This window comes from Callospermophilus lateralis, chromosome 6 (assembly GCF_048772815.1).
Source record: "Callospermophilus lateralis isolate mCalLat2 chromosome 6, mCalLat2.hap1, whole genome shotgun sequence".
NCBI classification, from domain to species: Eukaryota; Metazoa; Chordata; class Mammalia; order Rodentia; family Sciuridae; genus Callospermophilus; species Callospermophilus lateralis.
The window spans coordinates 9,407,736-9,423,561 of record NC_135310.1 but is presented as its reverse complement, the minus strand read 5'-3'; the positions used below and the strand labels follow the sequence as shown (position 1 = coordinate 9,423,561).

Below are 15,826 nucleotides of genomic sequence, written 5' to 3'. Positions count from 1 at the left end.
TTCCGCTGTGGTTAGTTAATAAACAAACCTCCTTAGTAGAGTAAATATACACTCACGATTTAAACATTTTTCCCTAGATGGAATTGGTGGAAAATGTGAAAACTGGCATGACATTTGAGGCAACATTAAAAAAGCAAAGATGATTTTAAAACACTAACCCACAAAAATATGCCCCGGGGTGGGGGGCAAAGAATAGCAACGTATCACAAGAAAAAAATAAATGCATTCAGGCATTGGGTAGACAGTCCTTGCACCTAACACCTGTCTATAATACATTTTATACATTTGCTACATATTGCACAAACCCAGGTATGCACAGAAACTCTCTGAAGTGCCACCGTGCCGCTGTCCTCATGGAGGGCTCTGTACAACTTTCTGAAAGAGCTTATTCATGACTTTTTTGAAAACGATCTACAAGCAGTTCTTTCTGTAGTTACATATTTACAGAAATGCCACCAGCTAGGCATGGCTGATGGCCTTCCTTCCTAAATGTAGGATTCTCTAGCATATTGGAGTTGGTCAGCCTCAAAGATGGGCTGGCTACATCGTCGCCTGAGATAGTCCCGCTTGTCCTTCTGCATAAACTCGGACACAGTCCTTAGCCTGGGAAGCTCAGGCCTCCCGGGTGAGGTCCCAGGCCCTTGAATTTCCCCAGAGGGACTCACAGTCCCACCCTGTTCCCAACACTCAGTCATGGAAGACAGGCTGCGTCCACTAAGTGCTTCTTCATGGCAGATAATCCTGGAGCCTCCTCCTTGGTGAGAAGGCAGAAGAGGCATGGAGTCCTGGCTCAGCATTCTCGCCCGCATACTTCCCACGGTCTGGCTGCCATAGGCTAAGAGTCCAGATGCCTGGCACTGAATGGCCTCTTCATAAGATGGCGGGCTTCCTGGGCTCCTCTGGTCAACCATCTGGAACACGTCATTGACTGAGGGGGCCCAGGGTGGCAATCCGCAGCCTGCAGCTGCTTGGCTGCAGACGTCGGGCCTGCCCTCCTGGACGATCCTTCCAGCAAGCTGACTTTCTTTTCTCACGCCCTTCTTGACTTGGTCTCTGGTAAAGTCTTTGGGTTTCCCAGTCTCACAGCTCGGGGTCTTGAGCAGCACTTTTTTGTGAGAGGCAAAGGAAAATGACAGGGAGTGCTTTTTAATCTCTCTGCTGGGCTTGCTTTTCTCAGTCTTCATGGTGAAAGACTGGTGTCTGGTGAAGAAATTTTTTTTGGGACAGGAAGGAGAAGCTGTAGGTGAATTGTCAGAGGACCCACCCAGGGAGCCGCTGGAGAAGGCTTTGGGTCCTGGTCCCTGCAGCAAAGGCAAACTCTGGGTTGAGTTCTTGATCATCAGGTCCACTGGTCTCTTGGCTCTGCCTTCTACTGCAGGGAAGACCTCCTCTGGAAATGGGTCTTCCGTGTCCTCGCTTTCCAAGTGAGGGCTGGCCTGGGGCCCGGTGAAGTCATCCTCACTTTTGGTTAGTTTTTGGTTTGTCATCCGGCTCTCAAGGCACTCTTGTGAGGGTGGCATGCTGGGTTCTGAGAACCTCCTGTCTGCCGGGTTGATGGAGCGTTTCAGTCTGGCTACTGTGCTCACAATGGGCTCTGGGCTTAACTCACAGGTGTCCTGGGGCCCTCTGTTGTCCAGACCGGCAGCCACGGCTGTGGGAACCGGGGGCTGCCTTCTGGGATTGTGGATGGCACTGGTGGGTTCAAAGTCAGGATCATAGCTGTCGTAGGCTGAGTCGTTCTGCAGGGTCGACATGTCTGGGGAAAGTTAATGAAGAGTTGAGCTTTGTGTTCAAGTTCTTTAAGAAATGATATTTACTAGAGCCCTCCCTGTTCATGCCCAATATGGTTCTAGGTGATTTGGTGGAACTGTTTTGGAGCGTGATATGACAAGAAATTTATCACATTAAAATTTTGTTTCCAAATTTATTTCAGATGGGAAGAAGTAAAGAAGAAAGAGGAAATGAATGAGGGAGGGAGGAAGGAAAAAGGGAGAGGGAAAGAGAGAAAGAGTAAGGAGAAGAAGGAAGAAGGACAGTCTTCACTGAAAAATTTTTTTTTAAAATTTTATTTTAAATCTTAAAACCAATCCTTTGAATGGCTCCTTTGTAGGATCCATTTCCATTTTAAGGACTTGTACTTCATTACGTACAGACTAAAGTTTCTTACCCAGATCTATAGTTCAAGGTTACTTAGTAAAGTTAGCAGTTATTTGAGATCTAGAATATGAAGGAGAAAAGTTTCAGACTCAGGCTAAAAGAGTGACGGAAGAGATATTAGAAAGAAATTTGGGAGCAAGGTTCTCAGGTTTCCTGACTTTCCTACAGACTCGAGGCCAGTCTGATTGGTGATTATAAAGGCAAATTCTTTAAATACCAGGGAGACTTCACATCACTAGTATGGACTGGCACAAATTTCTCCCCAGGATCACAATCGAATGACAGCACATTCTATACCTGAACTGTCGGTATGTTCCAGAGAGTCATCAGAAGTGATGCTGGAATGAGCTGGAATGTTCTCCCCGAATATCTCAAAGCAGTTGTCAATGAGGAATTCCACCAATGTCTTTACCTTTGGGGAAAAAACAAGCAGATCGTAAACTTTAGGGCCATTTGCTTTAGGACAGAGGCAAGGAAGGAGGACACACTGGAGCCAACTACTAGGGAGGTGCCCAAATGAGACTAGAGCATACTGAACTTTGGTAACAATATACACTCAAGTTAGATATATGTGTTTTGAGATATGCATTTTTAAATGGAAAAATTTAAAAAAAAAACTGACTTTAAAATAACTAAAGTATCTGAGTGGACATTTCATAATATTACTGTGAAAATGCAAAAAATATTGTTTAAGCAGATAGTTTCCCAAATTGGTAGTTGGACTGCCCGAGTGCTTTGGGTCCTGGTCCCAAAGCACAGACAGAAACAAGAGGGCTTCCTACCCAGGGGGTGTGATGTTCTCTGTCTCCCAGGAAGACAGGACACAGATTTATTCAGTTTCCTCCACACCTCTAAGAGAGCAGAGCCACAACAATAGCACTCTGCATTTTAGACCTGAACTGTGACCTCGAGTCACTTTGAGAAATCCAGAAGTGTCTCATTGCTTGGCTTTTGCCAAAGAGGGTGAGATCATAAACCAGGGGTTTCTCATAAATAAGCAAAACCAACCTTATTGTTCAAGTCTCTCTGGGTCTCCAATGACAAGTTGTGGTCATTCTCCAGGGTGAGCATGTTGGGGCCGATGCAGATAGCCAGGTTGCTGGAGTCCATCTTGTTAACCTCAGAGTTTTTGCTGATCAGGTGCAACACGTAGACCAGGTGCCTGAGCAGCAGGAGATTGGGGCGAGGGAGCTGATCTGCCACCCTGGAATAAAGAGAAGGGACAGTAATTTTTAAGGGGGATGATGGCCTATCCAGCTTTATTGTAGCTTGTTCAAAGCTTCTGCCCAAACCAGACTTCTTTTAAAATGGGGAAGGTGCATTTTCCCAGTAATATTGTGAAATGCCCATTCAGATACTTCAGCAGCAACTGACACGGAATGAGACTGATTAACCACAAGGTTGCTATAACCGTGACACCAGTAGCACCGCCCTTTATTATTTATATGGATCTTAACTTATGAAACAGAGCCTGCATTAAGCACCAGGATGTGCCTTTACGTTTTCAAAACCATTTTGTTGAGTAAGCATTTAACTTTGTAGAAATTCTCTTTGAACATTACAAGACTGATTTTCTTGACTTTTTTTTTTTTTGAACTGTGAGCACCAAACCAAGATGACCCATTTCTATACCATTCTGAGAATAAGTCAGACTGTCTGGATGTTTCCATAAATGTGGTTCCAGGCAGCACTTAAATAGAAACATTACTACTAATGACAATCATTGGATTTTTAAGTCTCACTTTTTCAAAAGAATGAAATGGTGACCCCAATATACAGATCCTTTTCATTTCTCAGAAGAATTGTTGTTATCAAAGAGTTTTATGTCTAGGTAGAAAATTATTGTGATAATCTTAGGATTTTTTTTTTTTTTTTGGTGGTGGGGCAAACACTCTGATGTCTTCATGTTTGCAAGTTGGCATTGAAAATATTTAGCTGTGGGGGACATTTCTAATACATAGATAGGCTTCCTTAGGATGTGGCAAAAGTGCTGTCTCCAAGAGGTCACATTGTCATTTATATATGTAATCACTGTGACTCACTGGAATGTCTTATATAGTTTTCCTTTTTGTTAATTATAAGAACAAACAGAATATGCAGTGGAATTTTATGAACAAAAAGTCCCATCCAAATGGCTCTCCTACCCTTTACGGGAAGTTTACGGTAGAGTGTCTTGCTTGACACCAATCACTATAGTTAAGAATAATCCTAATTCCTACTCTCTGCTGACTAGTTTGTGTTAAAGTCTCCACGTTTGATCTTCTCTTATACCTTTTTGAACACTTTATATTTTTGGATCCTCCACCCCTTGAACTCTGTGAGTATTAAAGTGATTTTCTATGTTTTGAAGAAGTACTTTCTTCTATTTGGCTAAAACTACTTTTAAAAAATCCAGGGCACCTCCTGGTTTTAACCTTGGGAGTGAATGAGCAATCACACTCTAACTCCCCAAGGTCACAGTTTCAGGGAGACACGGATGGCGGTGCACTTGGCCAGTTTTATGAACCAGCAAAAAAATGGAGACTCTTGGGCCCTGCCTCCGGGATGACATCGAGGACTTACAGCTTGAGGGCCTCAATCCTGTCCTCCTCATTCTGCTTCTCCAGGGCGGCCATCCACTCCTCAAAGAGGTCACAGGACAGTAGCTTCAGGGGGATGCTCCGGAGGAAGTCCTGGAGGGGGAAAGGGGGTGTGGCTGTTTACACCCCGAGTTGTGCTGCGGTCTTACTTCCCCTGGCTTCTGTTCCACCTCAAGGTGCCTGAGCTGGCCCTGTCACAGACGCATCCATCCCTGCATCCTGCCTTTGGTTCATCTGAGGACACCTCGCTCAAGCTCACGCTGTGTCAGGAGCTTCCTGACCACAGGGAGAGGAAGAGGCACCATCTCCAGATGAGTGAATTCCGAGGGTACAGATTTAGGGGTACGGGTTTGGCCCCGGGACAAGGAAATTTCCAACGTTTTGGAGGAATGAAGTCTGGGATTGTTAAACCAGCGTGCTGATGAGAAGAATCAAGAGGCTCAGCTACAGTAATGAGACTCCAGTTTCAGCTGTGTGCCTTGTAGCGGGCAGAGCCTGCTCCTTGCTGCCTGAGGCGGTGGAGGCAGAGCCCTGGGGCAGGCTCTCTGACCAGGTGTGGTGGCTCACCTTGAAGACCACGGCCAGCAGGTGTACGGGCAGCCCTTCCAGGTCCACAGTTCCCCCGCAGTTGAGCGCCTCCTTCAGCTCCTTGCGGGCTTTCTCACTGGCTGCTTTCCTGAATATTCCTTCCGTCAAGGGGCCTTTAAGGCAGAGGATAGCGAGAATATCCTGTGGGAACAGACGTGGGATTAGGAAATGGTGACCCAAGGCTTGGACACATACTTTGCTGGTACAGATACATGAAAATCTATACAAGTTAGAAAAGAGAATTACAACAATGTTCATGAATAGTCCCTCAGTTTACCTGTTGTAAAATATCCTTTCCCCGCAAAGCTAATTCTCTTTTTTATACTGATAGTTGTAACGAGAGTCTTGAGGCCAGAGCTGGCTCCCAGGGCAGCCACTGCCAACTGTCTCCCTTCACCCTGCTGTTTTTCTAAGAGGTAAATTGTGAAGCGCTCATTTTTCAGTCTAAAATGACATCGGGCCGCCTGCCTGTCAATACTTCCATGAAAACGTGGGCTCTCTGATCATATCCTCTGTACTCTGTCTCTGCCTGCTGATATTCAGAAGCTATACATTTCCAGCCTTCTTGCCTCTGTGAAGTCAGAGGACTGGGGAAGAGACCATCACCCTGAGCTCATTGGCAAACACTAATTTCTAGAACATAAACTGGCATCTTCTCTTCCAACTGTGCTTGGAGGTGGGAGCCCCATTTGCAAGAATGGAAAATTCCAAAGCTCAACCCCAATAAGGTTAGTAGGACTAGCACCCTCGTATTATCCAAGGATTTTTCCCATGTCAGAAACCAAAGCAGGTTTACAAGTAAAGCCCACTCACCTGAATGGGTCTGGGTAGGGCGCCGTTCTCTTGGCAGATAATTGACAAGGGTTGATCAAATAGTGACACTTTCAAGTCTGGCTCCAAAGTCCCAGAGAAATCCGATGAAGGGGAGAGTCTTCTTATGAGGAAGGGCCAGGACAGAACTTTCTTTCTCTTCTTAACTTCTAGAGACAAGAAAGCATGAGAAAGAGAAAAATCAGCTTACAGGGTTCATAAGCAAGGATCCAAGAAAATGGCTATGTTGGTCGCATACTGGCATCTCTAGTAAGCCGTGTGGGGAAATAATTCAGAAAAACTGAGAAAGCAAAGGGCATGACTTTTGATCTAGAAAAACAGTTGAAAAAACAACCACATGGTTACCAGGGCAACCAGCCCTTGTATATCACACCGAGGTTCCTCATCGTCCCCACCTTTCCTGTTTTTATCTTCTTCAGCTATTTGTTGCAAGAAATTAGCAAAACATAACTGTGCAGGTCATAAACAACCATCTTAAGGTACTAGCCTTAATAACTACAGGGGACATTTATGACTAAATAGATTATTTTAATTCGCTACTTTGGCTGGTGAATGAAAACAAAACTTAACAGGAGGGGAAGTGACTTGCCCAAGATCCTTTAGAAGGTTCTTGGCTGGGCGGGTCACATCAACCCTCGGCAGCCACACTAGCACTATGTAGTCACTAGAGGGAGCTACACCACTCAGGACTTCTGCTGTCCCCTTGGCTTTCAGGGTGCTACTTTAGGACAGGGGCCCCATGGGTTGCTTTAGGAAGGCTGGAACCTAGACCTGGCATTTGAAAGTTATCAGCCACACATTATCAGTGTTCTGTTCTTCCAAAATCCAGAGTGTGCAATGACTATTGTATCTCAAAAGTTCCCTTACTTCTCCTTTTGGCCTAATCATGAAATCTGCATTTTCTAAATGACTGGCATATGTTATCACATGTTTTGTACTGGCAAGTAGAAGCTGGATGAAAGTGAAGTGCCCTGCCTGAGTCTTCAGGAAAACTGGCTCAGGGTTATGTTATAATGAAATGCACCGTAAAAATAAATAAATAAGAGCAAATGTAGGTTCTTTGGGATTTGAGATCAACAACAATCGATTCATGAGCTCTTAGATGCATTCTCCATTAGGGAAGGAAGAACACAGAAAAGGCACTTTGTATTTTTCAATGTACACATGCTGTGACCATCAAAACAAGTGGCCAGGAGATTTGTCAGCCCCACTAAAAACCCCTCGCATTGCGGAGTTTGCCTGTAAGAGGATCTCTGTACTGACGATCTCTGTACTTGCTGATCTAGTGAGCTGGAACACGCCGGCTAGTTAAGGGTTAATGTTCTGCGGTCTTTAGGAGAACAGTTACAAAAAAAAAATTCCTAGTAGAGTAAAATACTGTGGTTTTGCAAACTAAGAGCACTGGTCGTTAGCACTTGCAGAAAAGATCAGTATTTTTCAAAACTCACCAATTAGCTGGCAAATGCTATCTTCACTTGCACATGATGCCAACAGCAGGGGATGTTCCTTGATGTCACCCTAAAAATATAAATCACGTATAAATCAGTATAAATCATGACTGAAGAAATCTATTCAGTCTTTCTCCACAAAACACACAACGTTTTATTCATCTTAACAATTAGGTCAATAGAGTGTATTGATTTTTCCAGTAAGAATCAGTATCATAGGAGATCTCAATTAATATGTTTAATTTATTGCATTTATCATGTTCATTTCTGACTGATAATCAAACAGCCTAAATAATATTCAATTAAAACAGAAAGCTTTTCATCTTCTGGTAATACAAATAAGAAGTTTAAAAAAAATTACTTCCTTACCTCTGACTGACATTCAATTAATGTCTCCATGTTACCGGCACTTAGTGTTTTTGACTAAAAGAGAAAAAAAATAAAATTAAGTAAATGTCTTTTGGCTTTTGCCTCTAGAAAATATGAATGAGCAGATGTAAAATGGGCACATACCGCATCGAAGTTGCTTCTCAACCTCATTGGTATCCGGGCTGGCTTTTTAGGGATGGATTTCACTTCTGGGGGACCTTGACTCTGTCTACAATAAATCACATGGAAAAGAATAAGTTGGCCAATTTCAGTGCCTCTTTGCCAAAGCGGAGTTTGAAACTGTTAGAAAAGTTTTCATTCAGCCTGTTACCAAATGTCAGATGCCACTAATAACAGTATTTGATTGCACTTATTTCTAAATCCTTAAACCAGTTGTCCTTACCATCCCAAACTTTGCTATTTATTATTATATCCTCAACAAGAGATTGGCTGAATATTAATTCCAATAACAACTGCCCTTTTTTTTTTTTCCTGGAGTGATCTCAAGTACTATATTAATTGCTCCATATTAATTTTTTTTCATCCAACTCAAAAAGTATAAAATGTATATCCAGGATGCTATGTATAGTAAGCACAAACTAAAGATAACATTTAAAGAATTCATACTCCCTAAAAGTGCCACCTTCACATTGAAGCCAAGCATTCCATGTTTGGAGCTTTTTAAACACGGACGTACCCTCCTCATCGCCGTTTTCTGTTGCACGTCATTTCAGTGAGCTGTGACCTGGGAGGCAGCTCGTTTTCTAGTCCTGTTAATCTATGTACTTACCCTCGGAGGGTCTCTGGCCAGAGTGCTTTTATCTCGGGTGCGCTGTGGGAAAGGAGAGGCACGGCATGTCACTCCGCTCTTGCTAACCCACTGGCAGAGGGACTGACCTGCTCTAACTTCATGTGCTGTGCGTTATAAACTGCAGGGGCGGGCAGGTGGAAATTCACAATATTGCTGGGACCGGAAGGAACATCACGGGCTGTCACACAGACCGAGCCAGCCAGACACTGCTCAGTTCTCATTTCCTCATTCCTTTTAGGGCAGGGATGGTTCCCCTCACCCCTACCCCCGCCTCCACTTCAAAGCACAAAATCTGTAAACTACTAGGGTTGGAAAAGATGACATCCTGCACAAAGGTAAAGGCGCTGATTAATGTCAGAGGTGGGACGTGCAAATAAGAAATGTGTTATTCTGTGCACAAACATTGTTTTATTTTCTAAAGTGGTAATTTTAGGTGCCTCCCCCCACCCCCTGCCTTTGTATCCTGTTTCAATGCTGTTTCCCTTCCACCCTCCCTGAGCTCTGTCCACCAGGACCAAACATTGATTGGCAGCCCTGGGCGCCGGGCACTGTCCTGGAACCTGAAAGAAACCCCAGACATGTTCCCACCTTTGAGAACTGATCACCATCAAGAGCCAGGCTGATTTCTTTGGAATGAGGAAAAACCTCACGAGGGACAGTAATCCACATATTAACCCCTTTATCCTTTCCATAACTCCTCTTCAAAATGATTGATACCTAATTTATAGTCGGATCAATTCTAATTTCCATATGGAAGGAAAACAAAAAAAAAATTCCTTTGGTCAGACCAATTTAAAGTGGACAAGGGAGGTCGAGTGTCTCTGCAGATCCCTCCTGGGGCATAAGGAAAGTTCTGATCTTTTCTGTCGATAAGAGGTATGTAGGAAAGAACTTCCACACACACACAAACTGTGGCACATCACAGTGCAGACAGTCCCGTGGCACTGAGCGGAACAGCCTAAGCCGTCTGAATGGGCCCAATCTCACAACGTGGTGTGCAGCCGCGAGGAGTGTCCCGCACACTGCCACGAACGCACAGCTCAAGTGCCGCAAAGCAGCCTGCACAGTAAGAAGTCCCAGGTTGGCTCCCCTAAGAGGACAGTGTTGACTTCAAGGAACCCCATAAGGGCTTGCCATGGTCCATTTCTAGATCAGGATGCTGCCAGACATATGTGTACGTTATTAAGAAAAAAGTTTTTAACTAACTTGACTGGTTCATCATTAGCATCTTTAATTCCAGAACCTTTTCATATTGATAGCTCTGTGGTCCAAACATTGACAGAGGTCATTTTGAGGTGTGTTCAGGATATCCAAGGACAGAGCAGTGGAGACTGGTCCTGTAACTGATCCTGTAACGTCCTGAGGGCAAATTCCAATTAACACACTTCCTGAAGAGAGACAGATCCCTCTCTTAAAACTGCCATAGCCCATCCCCAGAGTTTCCCCAGTGTCCCCAAGGTGGCTGCAGATGCTACACCCCGATTGTCCCTCTCTTGCCTTCATTACCTCCAAAGCAAATATGCTGATTTTTCTTTTAAATTAAAAAGGGAATTTATGAACTGGGGTTGTGGCTTAGTGGTAGAGCACTTGCCTTGCATTTGTGAAGCCCTGGGTTCCATCCCCAGCGTTACAATGAAGAAAGAAAAAGAAAAGAGCATTTATATTCAATGCATGCCTGGACTAGTGCCAGGCACACACGAGGTACTCACTAAACAATTTCTGAGTAAACATATTTACTTATAAAACAGTTGTAATACATTATTTTATAATATTCTCTCCATGTTATGATATGTCTTCTTTGCTAGTATAGTTTATGAAATTTTCCTCACTTGAAACACCTACTTTTTTGATTTTTCTAGAAACCTTAAGGTGTATATATATATACTGTTCCTACAATTGAAATATCCATGCTTGGTTGAAATATTTCCCTCCTTTTAAGAATGAAGATCATCTTATCATCTTTCCCAATCCTCAGGTTTTTTTTCTCTAATATGTATGCCTACAATACACATTGTACCAGTGGTTTAAAAAATCACAATTCTGTTTTGTTCTGTTTTTGAGGTGCTGGGGATGGAACTGGGGCCTTGCAAATGCTGGGTAAGCCTCCCCCGGAGCATAGCCCTAGCACTTTTTCTTTTATTTTTTCTTCTAGGTTCTCTGAGAGATGCATCTTCAGGGATTTGTTGTGGCTGAACATCAGCCACAACAAATGCTAATTCATCATTAGCATCTCCAACATTACTGGGGATGGAATCCTAAGAGTCCTCCATTGAATGTCCAGTCTGTTGTTCACTGAAAGGTCATGTGGCATGTAAATGTTTATAAGACATAAAATTTTCTTTAATAAGAAGTGTGTTTCTCTGATGGGAGAAGGGTGGGAAATCTTGGGACTGTCCACTTGCCTCTTCTGACAAACCCAAGCTGCGGTCCTGGAGGAGATTCCAGAAAACTCAGGATCGCTCTATATCAGGATTCTCAAAGTGTGTTCAGAGGCCCCTAGGAGTCCCTGAGACCCCCACAGGGGTTTGTCAAGTTGTTTTTGTAATAATACTAAGATCTTATTTACCTTTTGAATTCTACTTTTTTTGAAAAATTTTTGAGACAGGGTCTCATGTTTCCCAGGCTGGACTCAAACCTGAGACCCTCCTGCCTCGGCTTCCTGCAGAGCTGGGATTACAGGCATGGACCACCATGCCTGACCTGTCTTTTAAATTCTTATTTTCTGGAGTACACGATGGCATTTTTCTAGAGGATACATGAAGTGTGTTGTTCAGATGGCTAATGAAATGCAATATTGTGTGTGTGTGTGTGTGTGTGCGTGAGAGAGAGAGAGAGAGAGAGAGAGAGAGAGAGAGAGAGAGAGAGAGAGAGAGATGAGCCCAAGGCTTCGTACATGCTGGGCAAGGGCCCTACCTTTGGCCTACGTCCCTACCTTCTAGTCTTGTATATTCTTGTGTTTGGTTTAAGATTTCCTCAGTCTTCGTTTCTCCTGTGGAACATAGCGATAGGTATAAGTTACATAAATCAAAGCTCCTGAGCATTTGCTAAGAGGCTCCAGTGACCCAACCGTGTGAGAACTGCTGATTCACATCGTGGGTTTTCATGTGAGAAAACGCAACATCCTTGGGCACTACATGCCTATGATTCCTCCCCGGTAGCCGTCGCTGTTTTCAAAGTCCTTCTCCAGGTATGGCGCCCGAGGACCCCCACCCTGTCATATTGCTTTCTTCAGTTCTGACAGTGCCTCCCTGCCCAGCGATGCCCAGCTGAGATGTCCCACTCTCTCCACCGCAGCCCTGGCCTCCAGCTGTCCCACGTGGTCTTCACCCCTCTCCTCCACTCCGGGACTCTGATTTTTTATGGTGGTCACTTCACTTCTCAGTTCCTCTCATGACACAAATGTCCCCCCCATACAAGCCCAGCCATCAAAAGACCAGTGGAGAAAATGGGGAAGTCCGCTGTACCCAGCCAGGGCCATTTCCCCTTCGATGGTACTGGTAAGGCTTTTCCAATTCCTAATGAGATTTGATTGTTGCTGGGAAATATGCTCCTTCCTCAGGTAGAGAATGATGTCTTTCAATTGATCATGCCTTACATCTAGACGTGTTCGTTTTTTAACAGCAGTTTTGAAGAGTGAAACGAGGGTTCCAGGCTTGTTAACAACGTTGTGGCAACTTGGGAAGAAACGATTTAAATGCGAACGCTATAAATTACGTTGAATTTCAAAAATGCCTTCTACTTTGGCATCTTCTTCCTCTCCTCCTCTCCCTTCTTCTTTATTTGAGAATGAATTACGGGATTCTAGGCGGACATTTACTGACTACACGGGGCAGCTGGAGGCAAGAGCTACAGTGGAGAGTGGAAAGCCTCAGCTCTGCGGGCCTTGGTGGGCAGGAAAGTATCCTTCCTCCTCTCTGAGATGCCTCAGAGCTGTAATAAAACAGAAGACACGTGGAGCAAAGGCTGGGTGGGTTTAACAGCAGGCCCGTGTTCTGGTGGTGTTAGTGCATCTGCACTGAGTTCTGTAAGATTGTTCCTTTACTTTTCTGTGCTGGGGACTGAACCTGGGGCTTCAGCATGTGCTCTACCACGGAGCCACACCCCAGTCTGGGTTGCTCTTGGCATCCTCGAGTGTCAGGGCATTGCTGTCCCTGACACGGTCATTTCTTCATCAGGCAGCAGGCTCCTGGTGATGGGAAAATGGAGCCTTCCAAAAGCTTCCATCTGAAATGCTGATTTTTCTCTGGGAGTCGCAACTAGCAAGCTCAGCATCTTTCCAAACCCCATGTTCTTGCCCCAAACAAACAAATAAATAAAGAGGATGTCTCTTTTTGAAATGAAAAGACTTGGATGTCTTCATCATCCAATAGGAGCTGTTCTTTCAACACCATGAAGTATCTTGGAGTCTGTCCTTACCTCTGTTTGCTATGATTCTGAGGCTGGAAAGCGGGTGATGGGTTTCTCTCAACACCTCCACCTGCTCTGCTGGGCGTTCTCAGATATTTCACTGCCGTCACCAGCTCACTTGAAGGAGGTTGTTCTCCTGGTTTCATAGTGAGAGAGCTGGCATCCTCTGGTCAGTTAACCTGCCCAAGCCATTTGGCCACATTCGAATGTCTGGATCCTGAGTCCTGACTGTTCCATGCTTTGTCTCAAAGATAACCCTTTAAGTGCTTCATCTGTAGTGCATCGATTTACATCTGACAAGCTAAGGTGGTCCTGAGGGGGAGCACTCACCTAGCAGACAGTTAGATGCAGAGCAAGATCCTGAAACTTCAGCATCTCTTTTGTCAGTTTCTTTTTAATAAAAGTAATAAATAAATAAAATACTGTTCACATCATCTTTAAGTGTACACCAATGATTTGGTGACCTGCATAAATAAATGCTTACATCAACAAAATTTCCCTCTTACTTGCAAGTCTTGCATGAAACTACCTACTTTAGTAACCAAGGAATGTGCTCTCTAGAATCAAGTTAGTGGTAAATATGACAAAAGAAAGGGAAAGTTAGGGTTCCCACATTTTTAAAAGCAGGAAATCTTTGGCTCCTATCATAGACTCAATTATTGATAGGACCCAGAGGGAGATGCCCTCACTTGGTGGCCCTGGAGAGTTTGGCAGTGGGTATTTAATTAATAGGTACATTTTGTGACTGATACAGAGACACCATGGGCAGCTGGTTTCTGGCAGTTCTGTCATTAGTGTGGCCCTGACCAAAGACAGTTATCACATGGAAATGGAACTGTCCTGCACCCCTGACTCTGAAAATCTCACAGTAACTTCAATTGCAGTTTTCTGAGCAACAGCAGAAATAGGTGTAAGTACAGTGTGAGGTTTGGAAGCAATCATGTAAAAAATTTTTTTTGGAAAAGATGAATAATCAGTTTTACTTTTTCATAATTTTGGGTCCTACAAGGCAAGTTTGTAACATCATGCATGACCAGAGTCTTCAGAACATGGGAAGGAAGTGGTTTTGCTAGGTTGGATTGAAGGTAATCTCAAGGAGACCCTGTACAGCACCTGTACAGGTGCTTCTTACACCAAGACTTTGATCACTTAGCACCTGGTCACAGCTGACTTTTCTCCCAAGAATGGGCTTTGCCTTCTCTGTGGCAGGTCTGTAAGGGCAGCAGGCTCTGCTCCCAGGCCTGTCCTTGCTATACCGTGTGTGTGTGTGTGTGTGTGTGTGTGTGTGTGTGTGTGTGTGTGCACGCTGTACCTGGAGGAACTATTGTCCCTTCTCCTGCTTCCAGGCTCAGGTACCACTTTGGTTCTGCCTGTTGGGAACAAGACTTTGGGAGATCTCTGCCCCTATTGTTTACCCATCTTGCCTGGGATGCACCTCCCGAACACACTTTCTTTTCTCTTCCTGGGGCCACCTAGTGACTCAGACCTCGTGTCCCTTCGTTTCTTTGCCATATTTATGTCAACAGCTTCCTGCATACACGGCTGTTTTCCCAAAGAGTTCCGTTTCCTTAAGGAATTGCACATCACCCCAGTGTCTGGCTACCCAAGGACCGATCTTCTAGGAAGATCAAGTTAAGATAGTTTTTTAAAAGGAGGAATCCAATCTTTTCTCTACCCTCTTTCCCTCCCCCGCCTGTCGTATGCTTTAGCTACATCGTGCACGGTCATTTCCTAAAAGTGTCTCTGGTTCTCCTTTGGTAAACTGGCGCCTCCTCCTGGAATGCTGCCTGCGAATCCCCTCCTCTCCCCAGGCCAGGGAGCCCTGTCTCCTCAAAGAGCCTCTTGCAGATTGGATCAAACTTGTTTTCCTGCCCTTTGGCATCAACCTCACCCAAAGGCTAACCTTACAACTGCCCGTGGTAGGCGGGCATTATAATACTTTCTTTTCCCGACTGAGATTGTGTGATAAAATGAGGACTTTGAAATCTTACCATATGTTTCTGAATCTGAAATTTGCTCTGGGAGATCTTATTTTTACTTATTTTTTATTAACTGTTTTCCTTTCACTGAGAGAGCCTTCTCCATGTCACAATGGAGTAGTGCTCATTCCTGCAGACTTGGATCCCTGTGGAGGCAGCCAGCCCCTGCCTGCACACCTGGCCCTGGCCATCAGCAGGCTTATGTTAACGGCAGGGCTTCAGAGTGCATACCTGGTCTTTCCAGCCCTTTGGTAAGGAGGCCTCACCTGAGTTGGGCTGGAGATAACACCCAATCACCACGGACGATGATTTCTGTGAGCAGACATCAGGGTGAGCTCGCACCTGTCCCGTCTCTCACCTCCTTCAGAGGAGAACACCTCCTGGTAGGCTCCTCTTGAACTCTCTGGTTTCCTCTGCCCTGAGTGGTTTGGATGTGTGACTATTCTGGGGCCAGCTTCCTTGGATGTGGAGGCTGAGGAGGACCTGGAAATGGGGACTTGGAATAGAAATCTGAGGGGCTGGGGAGCCAGCCACACCTGGTTGTCCTGACACAGGCACCTGCTGGACTGGACTTCGGTGCTCTCCTTTAAATGACCGTCTGGGATTCAGTGATCTGCAAAGGACCCCCCACCCTACTAATATGGTGGCCGCGTGCTG

At 44.8% G+C, this 15,826-nt stretch overlaps 1 protein-coding gene across 1 annotated transcript; it reads right to left on the bottom strand.

Annotated features, from left to right (window-relative positions):
* Positions 1–310: 310 nt before the first annotated feature.
* Positions 311–8,877, bottom strand: Tagap (T cell activation RhoGTPase activating protein). Its single transcript, XM_076859392.2, has 10 exons — positions 8,763–8,877; positions 8,117–8,201; positions 7,973–8,026; positions 7,604–7,673; positions 6,138–6,304; positions 5,304–5,465; positions 4,720–4,829; positions 3,166–3,361; positions 2,455–2,569; positions 311–1,756 (listed from the first exon to the last, which is right to left on the bottom strand). Exons 2-10 carry the CDS (start codon positions 8,141–8,143, stop codon positions 486–488), a joined length of 2,172 nt encoding a protein of 723 aa, XP_076715507.2. The 5' UTR covers positions 8,144–8,201; positions 8,763–8,877; the 3' UTR covers positions 311–485.
* Positions 8,878–15,826: the final 6,949 nt, after the last annotated feature.

Bases quoted from the DNA above. Each gene is read 5' to 3' on its own strand.
- Tagap (XM_076859392.2), bottom strand. From the start codon at position 8,143: ATGAGGTTGAGAAGCAACTTCGATGCG. The intron at 5,466-6,137 runs GTGAGTGGGCTT...CTGTTCCCACAG, and splicing joins CCCTACCCAGACCCATTCAG to GATATTCTCGCTATCCTCTG. The intron at 2,570-3,165 runs GTTGGTTTTGCT...TTTTCCCCAAAG, and splicing joins AGAGAGACTTGAACAATAAG to GTAAAGACATTGGTGGAATT.